The sequence below is a fragment of the Corvus hawaiiensis genome, chromosome 18 (assembly GCF_020740725.1).
Source record: "Corvus hawaiiensis isolate bCorHaw1 chromosome 18, bCorHaw1.pri.cur, whole genome shotgun sequence".
Taxonomy (NCBI): Eukaryota; Metazoa; Chordata; class Aves; order Passeriformes; family Corvidae; genus Corvus; species Corvus hawaiiensis.
In genome coordinates, this window is record NC_063230.1 from 4,720,421 (window position 1) to 4,742,784 (window position 22,364).

The following is a 22,364-nucleotide window of genomic DNA, read 5'->3' on the forward strand; positions in this document are numbered from 1 at the left end:
ATAAGCAGGAGCTGATGAGTGAGGAAGAACCCTCAGAACAGTACTGCTGTAATGGGTGTCTGATGAAGAGGCAGGGCCTGCAGGAAAAAGCAGTCGTCTGTGGCACGCTGAGAAAAGCACTGTTTAAAATCCAGAGCCGCTTCTTGTTAAGTTAAAAGTATCTACAGCAACAGCATGGCCTACATTCATCTCCCTTTGTACTGGACAGGAAGCCACCTCTCTGAAGGAAAAGCACTTTGCCCACCACGAGTCTGGATGATCAGCAGCATCTGACAGATCCCTGGACATACAGTGGCTGCAGATTCCTGGAGCAATGGGTGCGGCCAATCGCATAAATAAATACCTTGTGACACTTGTCCTGGGCGTCTTGGAGTTCTTTGCTCTTGAGAAGAAGTGTCTTTTCCATGGAGCTGACCTTGGCTGGGGAATCCACGCTTGAAAAAGCAGATCTAAAAGAGCAAAGCCAAACAGCACATGAATATGGGCAAAATGTACAGAAATCTGATTTATGCAGCCTCTGTAAAGTCATTGGGTACTTACTTATTCCAGGATAAAAGAAATGTGATTGTGCAGCAATCACAGCCTAACAGCCATCATTGCAGATCAAATGTACCATAAAAGCTAATGACAGTACATCAATATTAAATAATCCACGTGTACTTCCAGTTACAGTATTAATATTTTCCATCAGTGGCTATGTCACAGTGCAAAACAATAAATCACAGCAGTAGTTTTGCAGGATTTGTATGGATTTATAGATGCAACAAAAACAAAGCATAAAGTCAACATAATCATTCAGAAAAATAACAAATTTTCAGAGAAATGCTCTTTATTTGGTACTTCATTTTTAAACAGGTTGTTGAATTATCATCAAAGTAAAAAAGCCCTAAAAACTTCAACATGTCATAATCTGCACCACAGGAAGAATTTAATATCCTTAGCTACATTCTGTGAATCAAAATTGAGAATTCCCTAACCCAATTCATATGATCCCTACAAACCCAATCAATATCAATATGATCAGTCACACTGCAGAACTTCAGAGTTCCACTTAGAAGTAATTTTTTTTCCTGAACACAACTGTACTGTTCAAAACAATTTGACTCCAGAAACCTGGGGAAAATATTTACTTAAGCTTTCTGTGTAATTGGGGCTCAGCATTTAAGAAATTTATCATTCCTGTTAGTTTAAATTTATTTTAGAAAAGGATAGGAAGCCACCTGATGTTTAGAATCATATTTTCAGTGCTTTGCAGTCTTAAATATGCAACCTGCAACCAAAAAATTAAGTACACACATCAAAACACAATTTAAAAAGTCACATTCTCCTCACATAAAATGATTCAGACTAGAGACTCAAGCAGTTAATGATGGAAGCAGTGTTAACTGATAGATGAAAATGCAGCATTACAATGAAGGCACTAATAAAAGATGACACAGGCTGCCCACACATTGCTTTCTGCTTCTCCTGGCCACAGTTTGGTGTGCAGCCAGTTATCTCCACAGAGGGAAAGGAGCTTTGAGCAGCTCTCTGCATAGAGCCAGACACCCACACACAGCAGCACAGGCTCCTCTCAACACCAAGGAAAGTTTCATTCCATCACCACCATTTTCTGAGAAGAATCTACTCCTTAATCCAACTGGATATGCAGCAAAGGCACAGAAGGATATACATGGATTTTTACAAAAATGCAGCAACAATTCTGCATCAAACAGATCTTCAGCACCACCACCTTGAGCAGTGGTTAGGAAACACGGTTTTAATACTGGCAAACAAACACAGCAAAATCCACCAATGCTGCCTTGAAAGGTCATATATTAATACATCTCTTCAGAAATCTGATACGGAAAAACTTAGAAGAAAGAGTCCTGCATGGCAATGATACAGATATGATCAGGCCTTAATTAGAAAAAAATGTTTAAAATTAATGCTTTTATACAGCATTCTTTTAGCCCTGGTCCAATCAATCCGATCCGTCGAATTACCATATTTAAAAATCAATTTATAAAGTGTGTCTATACTCCTACAGAGAAAAAGCAACCATCTGAGAAAGATGCATATTAAATCCCGTAACAGCTGGGTGTACAAACAAGGCTAAAAATGAATAGTTGAGAAAAGCAGTCTAAAAATACAAATTAAAGCTCACATTAACTAAAAAAGACACTAAAGAATCTGCTTTCAAATGTTAATCAAATATATGTAAATAGCTGCAAATATGTACTGAGACAAGTCTGAAAATCTTCTTAAAATAAAAATTTAGTTTTACAGGTCTGAACTGTATTGGCTTAAGCAATCTTCATTTAAATTATAGTTTCAACCTTAACCTTAACCATTTACTTCCACTACTTAACCTTTTTACTTCCATTCTTTTCAGATCTGAGGCATTACCTAAGAAAACTCTAGCCAGTTCTCACAGACCTGGTTTTATTTCTGTCTTCTATTCCACCTCCCCAGAGGAGCTAATTCTATTCATTATTTTTGCTTATTGGTTTTATTTCCTATTAAAAGAATCAGAGCCTAATATTACAGGCACCATTTTGCATTTCAAAAATTTCTCCTGGTAAGTCAGCTGAAAGCATCCCCAGGCACTTCAAGCCTGACAGGAACAGGAGGGATTGAGGGAAGGAGATGAAGAGCTATGCAAAAGACAGGTGGTTCAGCCAGGTGGGGTGAGGGGGGGTGGGGTGGAGTGGGGGGGGGTGGGGTGGGGTGGGGTGGGACAGGGCACAGGAGACTGAGCAAGTTTGGATTTCATGAGGTGACTGCAGAGAGAGCTGCTACTCAGGGTTGGTGTTGGCTTTATAAGGGGAGAGAAGGCTACAGATAGAACTACAGTCTGTCCAAAGTGAGGAAGAAATTCCTTAAAAATACATGTCCTGGTGACGTGATGATTTTCCTGCCATGGAAACAGTGTATCTTATCCCCAAGGGAAGCTGATCTCAGTTAGCACTGGACACACAGTTTTTAGGAGACAGGCTTTCCCAGTAATTCTTTCCTGTGTACAAATTGTATTAGAACAACTTCCTGGACATCCATACAACCTTCAAAGTATCAGAAAGGGGCAGACAGAGGAAATCAAGAAAAATGGAATACTGGCTAATCTAATAAGCCTTGTAATGGTGATAGAAGCTCTCAACACAGCATGACAAGGTGGAAAATACCCACATTTCTGGGGCACTTACATTCTTCCTCAGTCAGCATCATTGCAGAAATTAAACACATACAAGCCAACATCAAAAGCCATGATGCAAAGCTATCATTCAGGCTGGGACCATCTCAGAGTATTTCATTCAATTAACTGCTATACCTGAATCAGTTCTCTTAGCACAACAGAGCAGTTTCTGCTGTTTCCTCTCAAGTGTGAAAAAAAAGATTAACAAAAGGTAACCAGCTCCATCAACAAGAACATTGCAATGAAAGATTAAAAAAACCCCAAAGTCAAGTCTAGAGTAACAAGATGTGATAGCATTGGCTATGGCGATTTACTTTGCAAAGAAGCAGCACCTGCATGACTAAAAGCCAAGCTAACTTAGAGCTGACTAGTGATTTCACAGCTAGATCAGCAGCAGCATCAACCAGCAGAATGAACAGAAATGGTGCTGATTGTGTAAAAGCTCCTCCAGTCCTAACATGGCTGAGATGAAGAAGAAAGCACTGGCACAGGAAAAGCTCCAAGATGATTCTTGGTATCAAACTTGTACCTTGTGCATCACATCCCACCTTGTAACTTCCTGTGTCCTTTTCTGACACTGTCCTAAACCCCCAACTCACCTGCGCTTCTTCCTTCTCACAACGATTGGCACCATCTGTCCTAATCCTGGCTCCCACACCACATGCTGATAATATCATCCCCCATCCCTCATGCTCTATTCTTTTTAGCATTATACTCATCTGTACCTTCCGCCCCCTCGTAAATGCTTGCTCAGGCCTAAAAAAACCCAACCAAAACCAAACAGTGATACCATCAATCTGTGAATAGAGCTCGCTGAAGCAAAGCATATTTTTGGTATGCTCATCCTGTGCTTCCTCTTTCATCTACCTTTGGTGAAAGAGCATACCAGAACCCAAAAAACTGTTGGAAGAAATCAGTAGTCCTTTTTGGAGGAATGGCCCATTTTAACTCTCAGTATTTTATAATGACAGTCATGAATCCATATCAATTTTTAAAATTTTAATTTAATTTTTAAAAAATTTTAATTTTAATTTAATTTAATTTTAATTTACTTTTTTAAAAAAACCCCAATAACCCAAAAAAACCCACAGAAAACAAAACCCCAGAAATCCTGAGGAATACCACTTCTTAGGACCTTACAGGGAGGACATAGGCAGGCAAAAATTTATGGAATAAACTATTTTTTAATTAGGCATTTATTTTTTATTAGGTATTTTGATATGTTTTATTTGGTATTTATTTTTATTAGGCAGTTTGGTATACTTGGTTAGCCCTGGATTTATAGCATATTTATCTTATGCCTTCAGGCTTCTGCTAATCACCTGCAAAGGACAAGAACGATTTTCTTCCACCACTTGATGCACATTTTTGGCAGCTAAGGGTTTCTGTCACTTGTTCTAAGCACTGGAGATCAGCCATGGTTAGGGATAGGAAGTAAGGTGGGGCTGGCTTTTAATGGAATTAAACTCTTGGTTGCCTCTTATCTTGTCACAGTCACACGCTTGCAGCCAAACCAGCAGCCAGATTTGCAATCAGACGGGCTTTTTTCCCCCACATCCAGAATTCAGGGGTCATGATGGGAGAAGGAGTTAGCTGGTCCTTCTCTGCAGCCTCAGCCTAGCTCTCCAAAGAGCAGATTTACTTAAATGCTTTGCTAGTACAGGAACCCATGACTTAAGCAATGCCCTTGATTTCTCCTGATTGCTTCCTATGACACATTATTGTTGTGCCTTTTGCATTTTTGTTAACTCTCACATTTGTTAGAGGGTCACAAATTCTTCCCACATCTCATGGTAGGGGGTCGCAGAGCATTGTAATTCAATGGACCCTTCTAAACTCCACACCAACTATATAATTTCTGGCAACAGGTCTAAGTGACTTAGGCAAACCCTTCTAGCCCTAAGTCACTGGGAGAGTGGAAAAGAGAAATTCTCTTATCCTTCTTCTGTCTTTTTTTTTTAGCTGCCTTTTCTCTGAAGTATTTGAAACTCCCAGCTCAGCCATAGCTTCTTATTGTCCAGTGGACAAGGGCAAGAGCATAACCCTCACCTTCATAGTTTGACAGCCCCCAGATTAAAAGTGCTGAAAGTTTCAAGGACCTTGTCACTGGCACTCTGCAGTTGCCTGGCCTTACTGTGAGCAGCACTAGAGGGTTCATGCTGCAGACAGGAAAACAGATCTGCATCACTTAGCAACCATAAGGTTAGACTTTCACAGGAAAGATTTTTTTAAAAAATTCTGGACTGATAAACTTCATGACTTAGGACCTTCCAGAGAAGGCATCCCAAGATTCATAACAGTTAAGTCCCCTCCACGCTTTACTGTTCTTCATCTAAGAATTTGATTTTCAAGGTAGCATGGACAGAAACAGTACTATATTTCCCCAAGTAAAACATACGCCAGACAATATTTTGTAAATAAGAAGTTATCTTTGTGACCCATTTGCAGTGGTATTGAAAATAAACTAATCACTGCATTATTTAAATACAGGTGTTTTAAAACCTGCATAAGCACTTTGCCATATTTAAATCACCTTCTTAGAACAAAATGCAAGTATTTACTGCTAAAATTAGCGAAGTGCATTTATCAAGATCTCATTCAGGAAACCATTAAGATCTACTCACATTAAAATTATTTGGGAGAAAATTAAACATATGATGCCTTTCTGTTCCAGTTTAAGAAAACACAGGCCACACCAAACAGAAATTTTACTTCAGTCAAAATTTCTGCAGAGGACATTAATATCTATATTCATTTGCTATACCTCTTCTCATCTATTCCCAAAATTCAAATATAACTTCCATACGCATTTTCAGTACCAGCTCCACAGAGAAAGCACCTCAGTCCATCTGCTACAGCTCTCTCAGCCTCCAGCACAGTTACACCACTATTCTGAGACTTTATCCCATTCTCCTCTTCAGTTCTAGTCCTGGGCCCAATTACATATATGTTTTTACCACACATATATGGTCATTGTTGAGGCTTTTCTGACTGTTACCTGAACGGCCACATAGCCCTTGTACACAGATTGCAGTTCCCCAGGCAGAAAAGATAATAGCCTAAGTTATCTCACTCCTAAATTAAGACAGATTTTAACCCCAGGTATCTACAGATCTAATATTCCATCCTGCTGACAATATTAGATCATTTCACCAAAAAAACACTTTCTGGGGTTTTACATCCTCTCCCTTCCTTCCTCTTTTGCCATAAAAGCAACTCTACTGAGGAGGGACAGCCAAAGATTCCCTTTTTATTTCTGGCATAACCATCATATAACCTTGATTCATCGTGTGAGCAAGATCAAAGATGTCAACAGTATTACCAAATTCAGTGACAAGCTTACTGCAGAGCAACTATCACAACCAATATGACACAAAATGAAACACAATTAAGACAGATTGGCAACGAAGTCCCTGAAAGGAGCAAACCGGCAGCAGGGAATGAGGGTTGACATGAAAACACAGTGCATTGAGTCACTAACCCAGCCAAAGCCACTGCGTTCCTGAGAGGCCTCCTGATCCTGAGCTAAGGACTTCCCAACTTAACACTCTGCACTAATACTTTTTCAATAGCTCTGTCATCAGAAACCAGCCACCCACCACATCAAATGGTTTATATCACACTACTTATAGTCTTCTTTTTCTCTGACTCCATCCTCTCAGAAATTGGTTTTCAATGGGAAGAAAACATGTTTCTCTGAGGTCTTTACATCCCTCCACGCACACAGCCTCTGCGTATTTCATCTGAATCTCCAGTCTCCTAACACACAACACAGCAATGTCCAGTCCTCCTATTTAACTTGACCCAGCAGCACAGAGCCAGCTGCCATGCAGCTCCTTCCCTTACTCACTGACCCATCACTGCACATTCCCAGGTTAGTGGAGCTCCTTTTCTATGGATCACTGATTCAGTCTTACACATTCCCAGCACTTGGTGCCCACTCTCTGATCCAGTAAAATAACACCATCCCCTTTTTCCATCTCTGAACTCCTCAGTATTCTCCTCCTTGCAGGGATCTGCAGTACCAGAAATGCAATCACCTACTGCTCCCTGCTTAACAGCAACAACTAATTCAAACTATTTGAACTACAATTTTAATAATAACTGGTTTAGAATTAATCTTTCCATCCCATTTCCCCCCCCCCCCCCATCCCAGAAACAATCAGAGAACAGTAGGACATGCACAAGACACACCAGCAACAGATAAAGCCTGAATCTGGCAGCTTCCCTACAGCAGAGTACAGGTCAGTTAAAACAGCTTTTCCTCACACACTCCATCCTCTCTGTAACAAACCTTCCCATTTTTCCAGGGGTCCTATCCACCTAAGCAATAATTCCTACTTACTCTGATCTGAGTATCCCCAAATCCTTGATGAATGAAAACCCCACAAACGGCAAATCTTCCCCCGAGAATCCTGCTGGGTTCAACTGGCGCATAGAGGATAAACCCCACGAATTCTTCTCTGGTTCATCAAAATTTGAGGTGTCATCATCAGACTTGAGAGTAGGAATGAAGGGGGGAGGAGCTGGTGGAAAAAAAGCAAGAAAAAAGGACAAAATTCAGCTACAGTTCACTCTGCAACAGTCCCACTCATTCAGTGCTTGCAATGGCACTGCAGCTTCTGCTTTTAATCTTGCTAACACAAGCAGACTGAGCTGCTGCTCTCAAAGCGTATTACAGCAACAAGAGATTAACCCCTAAGCTGCCAACATGGCTACCACTCTGCAGGCACAGCATCTCCCACACTGATCAAACTGGGATTTAGCTTGGACATTGGAGATTCTGGGATTTGGGGTTTGTTTTTCTTTCAGGTTAAGATGTTGGGGTTTTAACAAAAAATAATAAAATCAAAGCACCAGGCTAAGAAAATCATTACTGTAATATAGCCAGAAGTCTGTCGATTCTGATTAATCTTGAAAAGGAAAATGTCTCCAACCTGTCCAATCAGTGACACTACCTGAGAAAGAAGCCTGATCCTGTGCTAGTCAGCTAAGGGATATGTCTTACCCTTTAACACTAACAAGAATCTTCCCAGCATGGGTTTCTAATCAACAGCAAACTGGTCTTTCTCCTAGAAGGTTCTAATAAACTATAGACACTAAAAGCTCACTTCAGTGAGCTTTTCTTTAGGAAAAGAAGATTGATTTTATTTCTCTAAAAGAGCTTGCTTAAGATCTGGAACTCTTGCCGGGACACCACTGCAGTCTGGCTCTGATACAATCAGCTCTGAAGACAGGTGTAAATGGAAGGAATTACAATGAATTTCTTACTATAATTTCTAAATTGGTACCACTTAACTTGCTAAGCGTTTTTTTAATTTCAGGTGATTTTCTCGTGCTTGCTTCAGTTTAATTAACCAAAGGAACAAAAGGACAAGTTCTTCTTGGTGATGTGCAGCACCCGAACTACCTGCTGGCTTGGCTACGTGTGGGAAAGGAATGAATGCAGAAGCCCTACTGTGCAATTCCTACCTCATTAAATCTCGTTTCCTAACACCTATTAATTTATTTCATCACTGGGTCCCCACTCACTGCAACTCTCAGATTAGCAAAGGAGATAGCCTCCTCAGCCAGTAGCTGGAACAGCCCATTGTTACCAGCTGATGGAAGTGGAGTGTGCTAAAACCGTTACCATGGATCCAGTATGGATCCCCTGCAGCCGAAGGGCTGATGAGGATTGAAGGACCAGGAACAAACATTCCAACCCCTGCAGTGCAGGCTCCCTGCTCCCGAGTCCCCGCATGCCGGGTTTAACCCTACCTGCCTGTGGCGTGACAGACGCTGCTGCCTGTGAGCGGCAGAGGCACAGCGAGTCACGGCTGGAGGCGCTGGCTCCCTCTAGGCTGCCAAAGCCTTCCACTGCCCGCCTTTAACTCTCCATTCCCTCGCTGGAGCTACCCACCAGACCAGGATTAACAGCCAAAAACATAAAGAATCTGTCTGGATAAACTGCCAAATCCCAACTACGTGCACAGGCTTTGGTAGCAGCTCCCTGAAGAGCCATCCTGATGCTGCTCCCAAGCAGGGAAGTGAGAAGAAATTCCACGAAGCAGATGCTGCTCATGTACAGTAGTTTCAAGTACATTAGAATGAGATAAATGGGGAATATATACAAATTAAATAGATTCTGTAGTAAGCAGTTTCAGCCTGCTGCAACTTACCAGCTCCAGAACATTTTAAATTTATGTCAGTATCACGAATTTATTATTTTCTTCTATTTTATTGCTTATAATAAAAATATATAATATAATGCTGATATTTATGTACCATAAACATAATTTTGAAATATAGATTGTTGATTGGGATATGTACTTCTTTTTAAAAATCACTTAGTGTCAGGATAACATCCAGCTACTCTTGCATATACTCTTAATGATTAAAAACAGAGAAGTAACAGAAAACAATTTGTAAGCATATCATCTGTCATGCAAATATAAGCCCAAAGTTGAAGTTAATTCACAGCAGAGGAGGATTAGTTCAGGATTAGTATTTTTTAGTTTCAGAACCTTTGCTGAAAAAACTCTGCACTTCCTCTTACAGGAAGGGGTTGCTGTGGGATTTTTAACACTGTTTTTGAAGGCAGATACTGTCTATGAGGTAAAGTAATAGAGAAAACAGCAAACTCTTCACTTCATCTGCAAAAGTCTGGAATGATTTTAAAGAGGTAGCAAAAACCAACCTACTGCCTTTTTATAACTGTATAAGTACCCTGTTCTGTACTCCCCAGAGCCTGACAGATAACTTCATCTCTGAAAGAGAGATCTAAAGCCTTACTTCCCCCCAGAAATTAGCAAATAAGATCTTAAGAGTCATCTTCAAGCCCTTGCAATTAAAAAGAAAGTTGTTCCTCTTACCAACAATAAGAATTCCTACACAAACCACATGCATAAAAGAAAATATAATTTAACTATGCATGCACATAAAAAGATGAAAAAGCACTCAGTGGGGGAACAATGGATGCACAAAGATAAAACTGAATGTGAGGCAGAGCAAACCTTTGGGGCTGGTGGGAAACTAGTTTAAAGAGCCCGATGTTTTACACTACAGCTTCCTCTGTATGTTTAATAAAATATGAGAACAGAAATTGTAAATCCTAGATTAAAAATAATGAAAAATCCTTTGCCCTCTATTTTGCATTCACTGAAATCCATGACTAACAGTCCAAAATCTCTGCAACTCTACAGTATAACTTTGTTACAATATTTCTATCAAGAAATAGTAGCAACTGAAGAGAAAACTTAGAACAGTCATTCAACAAAAACACCTCTAGATGTTAAGTAGTTCTGAACTTGTCAACAGTGGCTGAAAATGAGAAGCAGAAGTTCTGAAGGCATTTCAGCACCTTGGAGAAAAAAAAAATCACTTAGGATTAAGAGGGAATAATAATTTAAAAAAAAAAAAAGCTAGATCCACTCTGTCTGATGTTCTTAATTATTTGGTAGCTTCTTCATAGACTTATATTCCTCAGACTAAGGAGTCCTTTCTCTGATGTCAAAAATACCTACAGAATAAACAGAGTAGTCTTGTAAAATCAAGCTAAAACAGACAAGCCATTTTGTTTTCAACTGTAGGTCACATGATGGCATAATCTCAAGTTATTATTTCTTGCTTAAAATCAGAAAGCTGTCACACAACCATAGTATTTTCAAAACAAGATGAAGACTGGTGAATGCAAATACACTGATGTGCTTATCAGTTGCTTCTTTAAAGGGAAGGATCCTTTAGCAGAGGTCAAGATAAGCCTCTGAGAAATAAATGTGAACACCATGCCATCACATCTGACAAGGTGACAAATTTGCACTTTTCTCAGGCTTACCCAGAAGGGAGGCAAAAGTATTACTCAGAAAGACAGTAAACCCAATGCTTCTTCTCACAGAAACTGGTTGGGTACAAAGACCTCCTTTTGTCTCCAATATGTTACAATGAATGTACATGTTCTGTTTACCATTTAAAGTATCCTGTAGAGAACTGCATGTTTTAAAAAAGCCAATTCCTTGCCTAGATACCTCCCCACTTGTGGAAAGATATAACCCTCTTCCATCTGTTCCAAATTATGACTTTCAGAGGAAAAGGAGGTGTTGTAGGTTGCTAAGTTTAAGGGGGAAAAAAAAAAAAGAAAAAGAAAAAAGGAAAAAGAAAAAAAATCCAAAACCACCACACACACTCTAGTACTTTAATCAGCTTATCATTAAGATTAGATAAAATGTGTCTTATGGAAAAAAGCCCTTTTTCAAAACTCTACATTAGTGTGTGTATTTATGACTGGAACATTGCCTTAACCAGGTCTTTCCATTCTTTCAAAATATTTTCATGCAAATTCAGAAGAGAGAGATTGCATTTCCCCTAGGACACTGAAAGACTCAACTGAAATAGGAAGCTTAAAGGCAATACAGAACATTTCTTAAGGATAAAAATGTGTCTGTTCTTGATCTACAAGGTGATCTATAAATGCTTTCTGAGGAAAAGCAGCCTTTTAAAATAGGTTAGGCATTACTCTTCCTCAGGCTCTAACAGACCTATTTGAGAAAGTGTGAAAAACAGACAATCCCAGTGATGAAATTTGTTATATATGAAATCCACCAAATTGGCCTTTGCATGTTAAGTGCCCTGATTTTGCATGATAAGATGTTATATGCCCCAGTTTTGCATTTTGCATATTAAGTGTTTTAATTGCCAGATTAGCCTTTACATATTTAAAATGCCCATCAAACTAGTTAAAGAGATAAAGTTAATTCTCAGAACCACTTAATCACACAGTTTCTAGTTAAAAATCCCTGTTGATAAAATATTCCCAAATTTAATCCCTTCCTTAAGCCTTAAACTTCCAAATGTCGTTTCCTGCACATACCCAAGTTATCCAAGTCAATTAGTATGTTTGAAAAAGATTCTTAAAGTGTTTATGGTTCAGTTTTAAAAGTTCCTTAAAATGACTGTTGATTGTTCTGTTTTAAAAGTTCTTTGAAGTGTTTGTAGTGCAGTTCAATGCTTTTATTAGTTGTCCTTAAATTCTACAAGCTCCTAAGCCCAGCTCCAAGAGCAGACTTTCTAACTGTCAAGGGCTATTTTTAGTCTCCTGTCCTTAACCTGCAGCTCAGCTCCTTGGCAATATGAACGTCAATGAGGACATTTTCCCGCCTTTCAAGCACCCTGGACAAGAAGCTATCCCATTGGCTAGATCAAATGACCTCACTTCAAGACTCCACCAATCGCACTAGACCATGGGGGCTGGATTGTGGGCGGACCTGGGTGGAGCATGGACATTATAAAATTCAGAGCACAGGCCGGGAGCTCGTATTTGCCTCAGGTTAGGTGCGGGGGAAGCTCAATGCTGGCGACTCAGGCCTCTATCTCCTGGAGAGACCATTTTAACTATCTAACTTTGGACTAGCCAAAGTTAGCCCAGCATAGCAGGCTTCCTGTACTGGGGCCTTGTGCCGGTTAGGCCTAAAGGTCTCTAATCGCTGCGGACCCAGGTTTTAGGATTTTTATTTGTGGATTTTTCCCAGACTGGATTATTTTAACTTTAATTAATTTTTTTAAATTATTCTTTTAATAAAACAGATGTTAATTTTTAATTAACATCAAGAGTGGTCTCATTCTTGACAAATTTAAGGATATTTTTGTTAAGACCACTTATAAAAAAGGCACTGTGCTAGTTCTAAGCTACCTCCACAATATTATCTTAACACCTTTACTGTTTTGTCAAGACAATCATCCAACACATACATTTCTATTAATAAAAGTGATTTCCAACCTGCAATACAAGTGATCTCCACTTCAAAAAACAAGTCAACACATTCTTCTGAAGACAAGAATTTAAATGAAACACCACAATGTGTAACTGTTAACATACTGAATGACAACGTGGTGTTCATAAGGACAAGTGTCTCGCACTTATGAATAATGAGATTTGGGTCCTGCCTGTTTAATAGCAGAAAACAGTTTAAAAATCAGTCTTTAGTATCTTCTCAAGTTCTTCTGCTTGCACAAGACATTAATTCATATGTTTTTTCATACATATAATTTCCATGTACAAGTTCAAATATGCCATTCCATTTTCAAGACCTCTTGGACTATAGTTACAAAGCAATTCTTAAAATGAAAGGCTCTTTATGCTAGACACATATTCCTTAGGTAACAATGAAAGTCGTCTGACCATCTCCCAGCTAGACTTCAGCAAGCAGATTTTTGGTTCCAAATTAAAAATCTGATGCAGTTTATGGATTTCAAATAACAAAAGACAACTAACAATATCCCCAAATTGTATCAGCCTTGTTGCTGATAACTCAAGTATGTCATTCCCTCATTCTCTACCTCTGATTTTAGATACTTTTTAGGTACACAAATGATTCTGTTATCAACTTTCCAGTGAAATACCTGATCATTCAGCTGAAACACAGACAGAAATATGTTTATTTCAGGTAAATAAACTCCAAAATATTTTCAGAAAATTCTTCAGTAAGTGAACACAAACTTTTGAAAGTTTAGGTTTATTTTATTTTTGGGGAGGAAGTGTGGTGGTATCTGTTGGGGGGGGGGGCCGTTTAACAAGCTTTAGAAGTCATTAAATAGCAAAGTTAACAGAGAGCAGAATCTATACATGTGTTTTAGCACAATACTCGACAAAGGGGAAAATCACGTGTTGAGACAAATTCAGATAAAGCTGACCTTAGGTTTAATGGTTTAATTATGTTTCTGTAACTTAGGAGCTGCTTCTACAGACACACATTACTTGGACCCAGGGAAGTTGGGAGCTTTTTTTAGAGGCAACGATCTTTGGGAAAGGGGTTTACTAAAAAGTCAAGTGTTTCATAGGTTACCATAACAACACAATGTAACACAGAAAAGCCCCTTAATGACACATTCTTAAGCAAAATCGGTGCATTAAGAATGGCTATTCTGGAGCTCTCAGCATGATAATTAAATACCTGCAAGGCAAAGGTACCAATTTTTTCCTTACCTTTCTCAGCCTGAAATAGAAATTGCATCACTGCCCTTATAGACTATAGGAAAGTCTGACTACACTGACACAGAATTTGTTTAACAATTGGGGAATCAGAGTCATGTCAGTTGGTAAAGGTTTTAGGATCACCAAGTCCAACACTCCATAACCTTAAAGTCTTTGACCAGATCAACTTGGGGGAGTGAGATTCTTTAATGTAAATCTAAATCCTATGACTTCTGCCAGCACTCATTTTCTCAGGCTGCCATTGCTCCAGTTAAACACCACTATCAGCAGAGGTCAAGATTAGAAAGAGACCTTTAGCTTTTAGATAGCCCAGGTCAAACCTGACACAGGTTTTGGACAGAATGACAGCAACACTGCTCTGAAAAACCAGCACAGGGAGAACCACTGCCGAGAGCAAAGCAATAGGTGATAACATTGAATCTGCTGCTTAAAGCACGGAGACTGCTGTGTTTTGCCCTTGTTACAGTGGGGGTTTATCAAGTATGAGGCATAACAACAAAGTGAGGGGTCAAAACTGCATGAATCCTCATGTAGGTACGTGGGGATATTACAGGGAATGATGCAATCCGCTGGCCAGCTGCAGACAGAAGTGGGATTTTTAAAATCCCAAATGATTGTTCCAACATCATAACCACACCAGGGCTGCCTACTGGCTTGTTCATCAGCATCACCACTGTCACACGAAACAGCAAAATGCTCCATTAACTCATGCAGCTGTGTGAATACTAGACAGACAATTGCCAAGGAAACACCAGAACATATGCTCACATGTCATTCTTCTTTCTATATCTGAGATAATGTGATAGAAACACAACACAAAATTCAGGAACAGAAACTGGTGGTTTAGGCAGGGCTCTGGGGAGAGAAGGCAGAGAGCACTGGGAAATGTATGCTAAAGTGATGAAAAGGGCTCGAGGCTCAATGGCTCTCGAAGAGCAAAAACAATGGAATTTAACAGAACAGCAGCTCCACAAGTTCAAAATTAATGAATCAACAGAAAAGTGAGCAAACAGTCTGTGGAGCTGACAGCTGAAGTGCTGAGATGATCATCAAAAGTAGAAGCACCGGCTTAGCAATATATCATGGAAAATGGTGCACAATCATTCCCTTACAGCACATTTGATAAAAAACATAAGGCAGACATGTTGTTTGCCCAGATAATATTACAGTTCAAATAATTTAAAATGCTCTCCAGCACAATCAGATCCCCATACAGAGATCACTGATGAACTGTGAAATATTTGCTTTTGCCATGGAGCTGGTGCCTCAGTACTTCCAAATACTAAAATCCATTGCTTACATAGTATTATAAACAGTTTTCTGCATAGAGAATTATCTGGTTCACTGGTTTTATTCTATTCCTAGTTGAATGAACAGATTTTTGACCAAAAAAAGTAGTAATACACTATCCCCATTGACTTTGACAAAAAACTCCAATGGCCCTATGGCCACAGACCTACTGGAACTACAAAAAGTAAACCAACCTTAAGTGAAGTTGGTTCACAAGTAACAAAAGAGAAAGGTGAAGACAAAACAACAACAACAAAAGATGAAGCCAAAATTAAGCAAATTGAGGTGGGAAAGGCCTGAACAAACATACTGATGCATTTTAATCTGAGGAAGGACATGGAAAGGACCATTTGATTTTTCAGTCTAGCATCTGCAGTAATACAGCAATTACATCAGAAATTCATATGGAGTTTTACTAAACTTCTACTAAACTTCCTCTTACCTTACAGTTTTCACCTGGGATGTTAACATAGCCTTTGCAAAAACCAAAATGAGCTGTTTTGTTAGAAACACCTGCTCCAGGAACCAATCTTGCTTCATTATGAATAATTCAGATCAAACACACTTAAATACTCATTGTACAAATTTTCCCTTTACCAAAAAGCCCAGGAATTGCTTATAAATACAATTTTATTCTACTTACAATTACGGATATTGTTCCAGTCAATTTTAGAAAAAAATGGATGGCAGCAGAGACCCTCATAACCCAGCCTTTCCTTCTGCCCACAGAGCAGACTCTCGATCAGGTCAAGAAAGTCACTGCTAACTTTCACATCCTCTGGGAACTTCAGAAATTTCTGCATTAGAAAGAAATAGATTTCTGCTCAATAGGAAAACAGGCTCAGAACAATAAAATTAAGTTTCATTATGCTGAGATATGTCAGGTACAAAGGATGAATATTTATAGCACACAAATAAAAGCACGGTGCATTTTATCAAAATAGGCTTTTATATGCATTTACTGCAGTAAAGATAAGAACACAGGAACAACCATTCCCACCCAGGCAAATGGTATCCCAGGTCACCATCTTATGCTGAACAATGGCCAATGGCACACATAAATGGAATAGTAAAACAAGACACTTCCCCAGAAAATTCTCACAAACTTGCAAAGGTTTGTGTTTTAGGATTTTTTGAATCAGGGATGATGACTCCTATTACAAAAAATAACTTGATATCTATAATACAAAGACATATAAATAAAATACAATGGATATATTACAAATCTTTTATGAACATGATGAAGTAAGAGACATCCATAAACTTTAAAAAAAGTTGAGAAAAGCAGTCTTTAGTTATAACCTTTTTACTTAAGAGGGAAAGGATTCTCTACCTGGAAGTTCATGATGTTATTTAAAGTTTTTGCTGAAGTGCCTTCAGTGAAGGGAGACCTTCCATAAATCATTTCATAGGCGATGACTCCAAGGGACCACCAGTCGCATTCGAGGCCGTAGGAGGCTTTGCCATCCCCACCCAACCCTGTCAGCACCTCTGGTGCCATGTAGTCAGGTGTGCCCACAGGAAGCCTGGCATTTACCTAAGAGCAAAGATAAACCGAGTGGAATTACAGCACTTTCTGTTCAATGTCATCTTGGTAATAAAACAAAGGTTTTAGATTTTTTTTCCCCTCCTTTTTTTTTTTTTAATGAGACATAATTTTCAGCTCTCCAAGTGAAGTAAGTAATTTTAAGCAAAGCTGTTTAGCAAATAAGTACCAGGTTAAGGAAACTGCTGATAAACCAACAAAGCAAGCTATTTGGTATATAAAGAGTCAAATTATCAGAGCTAATTGTTACTATAAAGTACAAACTGCTAAAGTAGAAAAGCAGCATTCCAAAAAGCACAGAAATACTAAACTGATGTTTTAAACAGCAAAAATACTCTGCTTCAACTAGTATTAACAGGGACATCATAGCTGAAACTTCAAAAATTGTCAGATTTAGACATAAATATTCTCTACCCTCATTACATAGGTAAGGTCACCCTTAGCTTTTTACCTAGTGTTCATGATCAGCAGAGTACTAATATTTGAATTTCTGGACTGCTTAGAAAAGGTAATTCAGGAGCCAATGCTGCAATCATTTTTGTACTGAGTGGCATAAAGAATGAAACAAAAGGGAAGGCAGGCTAACATAAAAACCTGTGAGTGATTGAAGATACAGTGTGAAGAAAAAACTTAAAAGGAAAATGCAATGCAGAGAAGCACTGAAAATGTAAGAACAGGGAAAACAGGATATTAAGAATCACATTACAAAGAAAATGTTATGGAAAAATAAAAATTGTAAAACAAGACAGAAATATGGTACAGAACTTCATGTTCTCACTTAGATACATTTACATTTTAAAAATCTTCACTGGAAGATGTATGCAGTTACCAAAACTTACAATCAACTTATAAAAAACTCCACTGATTCAGATTTGATGCAGTACTTTCTAGTGAGTGAAGCCCAGAATATTTAAATGTGATTCATTTTGATCAAGAGCTCCCCAGCCTTCAAAGTTATGCCACCTTAATTAAAACAGGCACAATTCTCATTCCAACTATAAATCTATGTCCTCTTTAAACACAGCATTGAACAGCTGTAAGAACCTCTAAAAGTATGATTTTGTATCACACTGCAGCATCATGAGAAAGCACTTACCTTTGCGTTTCTGGTGTATTAGTATTTTAGTAAGCAAATATGTATCTACTGAGGGCTGCAAAAGATACTTGAGCTCATGCTTGAAAAGCCATTCACAAATGGAAAAAGACGATTGTGAATAGACTCCATAGTGGACAAGAAAGGCAAAAGAGAGAAGAGCAAGGTGTAATCAAAATCAGATACCAAGTTAGTTTTCCCTTTTCGACTGGACTATCTGAACAAGCCACAGACAAATTTTTAATCCATATTATTACCGTTTTGTTTACTGTCATTTTGGCAGCTGACCCAAAGTCCACCAGTTTAATGTGTCCTGTTTGGTCAATAAGAACGTTCTCTGGTTTGATATCTCTGTAAACCAGAAGAAAGCAATCAGAACCTTTTCAGACCATTCCCTACTGTCACGTCCAGGTAACAGGATATCCCTATTCAGCTATACTCAACCATATGCATAAAGCCTTTCAAGTGTGAGTCTTATTTCCAACAGTTGTCCTGTTGATAAGCAAATATGGAAGTATTGAAGTCCCCCTTATTGCATGGAAGGTTAGTAATTATTGATATCAGATGAAAAGGGAAGGTGATTTTGCATTGCTCACATTGTAACTAAGTTACAGTACAGTATTTTGTGGTTTTCTTCCCAAATTCCCTCACAATTTTTTCTGCACATCTTCCAAATCCAGGCAGTGACCTTGCACTAGAAAGCCACAGCTCATGCTCTAAGTGCAGCCACTACAAACTCTTGGAACATAAAATACTTCCTAACATTTCCACATCCTCAGAATGGAATAATTTTTTAAATACAAATATTATTTGAAAATGCACACAGTAACAGTCTCCAAGCCTTGAGAGAAAACTCTGATATTTAACTCCTCCAACATCCTATACTGCCATGTTCACCAATCAGCACACAACAATTTTTAACAATCACATTAATTTCCCGTAGTATTTGGTGCCAAAAGCAGCAATCCATGGAAAAGATTTAACTTTTTTAACAGTGCAACATTAAGACTTCTTTTTACTGAGCCTCCAGAAAAACATATGTAACAATCCTTTCTTGATATTAGTCTGAACTTTACATCAAAGTTAATGCCCTGAGGTACAATTATAGTTGGGAGTCTGATTAATTTTCTAATTTCATCTTCTGACGAAGCATGTGAAATACTGTCCTGAAAGAGGACAGAATAGAGAAGCACCCAAAGCAACCTTTACATACCGGTGGACATAACCCATCTGATGGACACTGTGAATGGCCAAAACCAACTCTGCAAGGTAAAACTGCACCATATTCTCATCCAGCTGGTCCTCATATCTGTTTAAGAGTGACAGCAAGTCCCCGCCAGGCTGATACTCCATAACCTACATAAAATTTTAAAGGAACAGATATGCAAGATATTCCACTATACTCCCCAATATTCCACTGGGCACATATCAAACAATGGTATGTAGTGAAGGAAAATTTACAGAAACAAGCACATTTCAATCATCATATTGTTCTTTAATAAACCAACAGCAACGGCGTTCGACAGAAGAGAAAATCAAAGACTAGGCATTTACCAAGTAGAGATTTTTCTTGTCTTGAAACGCATATTGTAGCTGTGGAATCCATGGACTGGTGCTCTGAGCTAATATGCTGCGTTCTTCCTCAAAAAACGACACCTACCAAAAAAGTGTTCAGTTACATCATGATAAGAGGGAGTGAGAATACATTAGAATCCCTTAGTTTTAGAAAAACTTGGCACGCACCACAGAAAAATTACACAGAAATTATTAAGTGCTGTTTCCTGAGCAAGTGCCATGTGAGGGTAGTACCATACCTTGCTTTCTTGTCAATCTATGCCACATAAAGGGTCATTTTAGTTGAGCTTCATTTCTGTTAGCCACAAACAATGCTGAGGGATATCAGGAGCAACCTTACTGCACCACATATTGGGAAAAACTGATGCAGATATTGTATAAGTTCATGAGGTCTCTCATGGAGTATCTCTGTCCTACTTGTCATCTCATGTCAGCAAAGATTAACTTCTGTTTCTCACCAAACTATGACAACAACCTCCATTATCCCTTTTTAAAGTTTCCAAGTAACACATTTCTCAAGCTAGCAAGAGGTCTCCATAAAAATCCAGTCACCACAGTTTGCCTTCACACCCACTCTTGACATTCTACTTCGCTCTTTAAAATAAAAAAACCCTTAATGAATAGATTGTCTGAAAATTCAAGCCATCATCATCAAGATCAATACTGATTCGGTGTTTTCATCACCTATTTTTCTTTTCTTATAATTAGATGGGAAGCTCTTTACATGTTTTGGCACCTGAGGATGGCACCTCACTCAACAGACCCATAGACTGTGACAACGGCTTTTAAACACAGCAAAACTACACACAAATTTATTGCCTCACTGAAATGTAGGATGAACTTTCTCAAGATATATTTTTAACTCAATTCTAATAATAGTGTCAGAAGGAAGCGTTCAGCAAATTGCAATTTATCCTCCTACTCTCATAACAGAAAAATTTACATACATGTTCCTGTGCCATCAAGGACTCCTTGCTCATCACCTTCATAGCATAGACATCACCAGTGACTTTCTCTCTCACTACTTTGACATCTGCAAAGTGACCACAGCCAACCACACCCTTTACTTCAAAATCCTTCACACTGGGTTGCAGTTCCTTTAGTTCAGCAATAGCCTCTGCATCTATAAAAATAAAATACTTATTTTTACATTAGGCAACTGGCATTTTATAAAAAAGAGACAACATCGAAACTGGGGAATAAAATTTTAAAAAAAACAACAGGAAATCAAAGCCAAAAAAACCCCAAAATTAATTCCAGATTCTCAAGAAATGTTAAATCTTTCCAGAATATGCTTCTTATAAATAACAGCATGCATCAGAACTAGAAAAAGACTGTATCAATGCAGAGTTAAGTCTGAAATATGGTACATACAAAAGGATCAGGAAATGCTAAGACAGTTCCCATAGCAATGATAATTCTGTCCCATTCATAACATCGGAGGCTGAGAACCTCTCTGGTTTCTAATTTCTTTCCAGCCATCCATTATCAATACAAAGGATATTCTCTAAACATGAGGGCTTTACCCAGCGAATTCTAGTCCAGGGGCAAGGTTTGCTCCTCTGCCTGAGGGAGGCATCAGTCTATTGTCTAACAACCAACCACAGGCATTTATTGCAGATATTCAGCTCAAGTTTGCCACTGCCTAGTTCCAACCAGCATGAACTATGATAATCAATCACTCATGGGAGATTGTTCTAAAAATTATTCAAACTAGCAGAAAATTACTGTCTGCTAATAATACCTACAAACCATTGGGTGGAACTATAATGGAGGGCACGACATGTTACTTGAAACCAAATGTCTTTCTGCTATATCTTAATGGAAAAATTGATGGAAATTTTCTTTTCTCTTCCCCAAAAAGAATCTGAGCACATTATCAGCAAAATATTTACTCCTTTAGAACCTTTCTGAAGCACAGAAATGATCTTTACCAGTTACACATGCAAAACTGAGGTAACACATGTAATCTAAAAGGTGAAAGAGCCAAGCATTACCAAGTCTTTTTTTCTCATAGTCACTATCCTGCTCTCAGATCTTTTTTTCTCATAGTCACTATCCTGCTCTCAACTTCTGACATCCTGCTGTGGTGCACACTTGAAGCTTTGCTGTAGCCAGTACTCACTTTCCAAGAAAGTACCTCCTCAAATATACAGTACAGACTAAGAAGGATGCACATTTGAGTCACAGCACTTCAAAGCCACTTGCATTTGATCTTCTCAGACCTGAACAAAGCTTTACTAACATTTCCAAGATCCCCTTTGCAGAGTTGATTCTGCCAACAAAAAAATCAGATGCTCAAAGTCCTGGGTTACAGTCAAAAGCAACTAAAGCATTACTCTAACATCCATATCCTTAAGAATTGTTTTATAAAGTGACACATGAAAATTAGTCTAAACAAACTTACACTTCTTGACAAAGTTGCCAACATGTTTAATTTTCATTAAAGCAGGGTTTCTGCATTCTTCAAAAAGAACAAATAATGAATCAAGGATGCCTTCCCGGGAGAGAGGAGACATCTGCTGTTGAGTTACAAAGAGTGGCTTCCCCTAGAAAAAAAAAAGCAGCAACAGCAGATGGAGTCTCAGACAACAATGAAAAGCCTCAAACCAATAACAGATGTATAGAGCAGATTATATATTATCCATGCTCAAATCACATCTTCAGAAATTAGGCAAATGATACAGAAGTGTGACGTAAATACACCAACTCAGTGTCT

The 22,364-nt window shown here is 38.6% G+C and overlaps 1 protein-coding gene across 8 annotated transcripts in view; it reads right to left on the reverse strand.

The window, feature by feature from the left end:
• Window positions 1-22,364, reverse strand: part of CIT (citron rho-interacting serine/threonine kinase) — a 68,999-nt gene that overhangs the window by 45,939 nt on the left and 696 nt on the right. For all 8 annotated transcript variants that reach the window (XM_048322977.1, XM_048322975.1, XM_048322973.1 and 5 more), the window contains exons 2-10: window positions 22,053-22,194; window positions 20,593-20,768; window positions 19,625-19,726; window positions 19,284-19,426; window positions 18,328-18,421; window positions 16,765-16,968; window positions 16,075-16,228; window positions 7,518-7,698; window positions 344-449 (exon numbers count right to left, since the gene is read on the reverse strand). In XM_048322977.1, coding sequence (XP_048178934.1) covers window positions 344-449; window positions 7,518-7,698; window positions 16,075-16,228; window positions 16,765-16,968; window positions 18,328-18,421; window positions 19,284-19,426; window positions 19,625-19,726; window positions 20,593-20,768; window positions 22,053-22,194 — 1,302 coding nt within the window. The remainder of the gene's footprint in view (window positions 1-343; window positions 450-7,517; window positions 7,699-16,074; window positions 16,229-16,764; window positions 16,969-18,327; window positions 18,422-19,283; window positions 19,427-19,624; window positions 19,727-20,592; window positions 20,769-22,052; window positions 22,195-22,364) is intronic.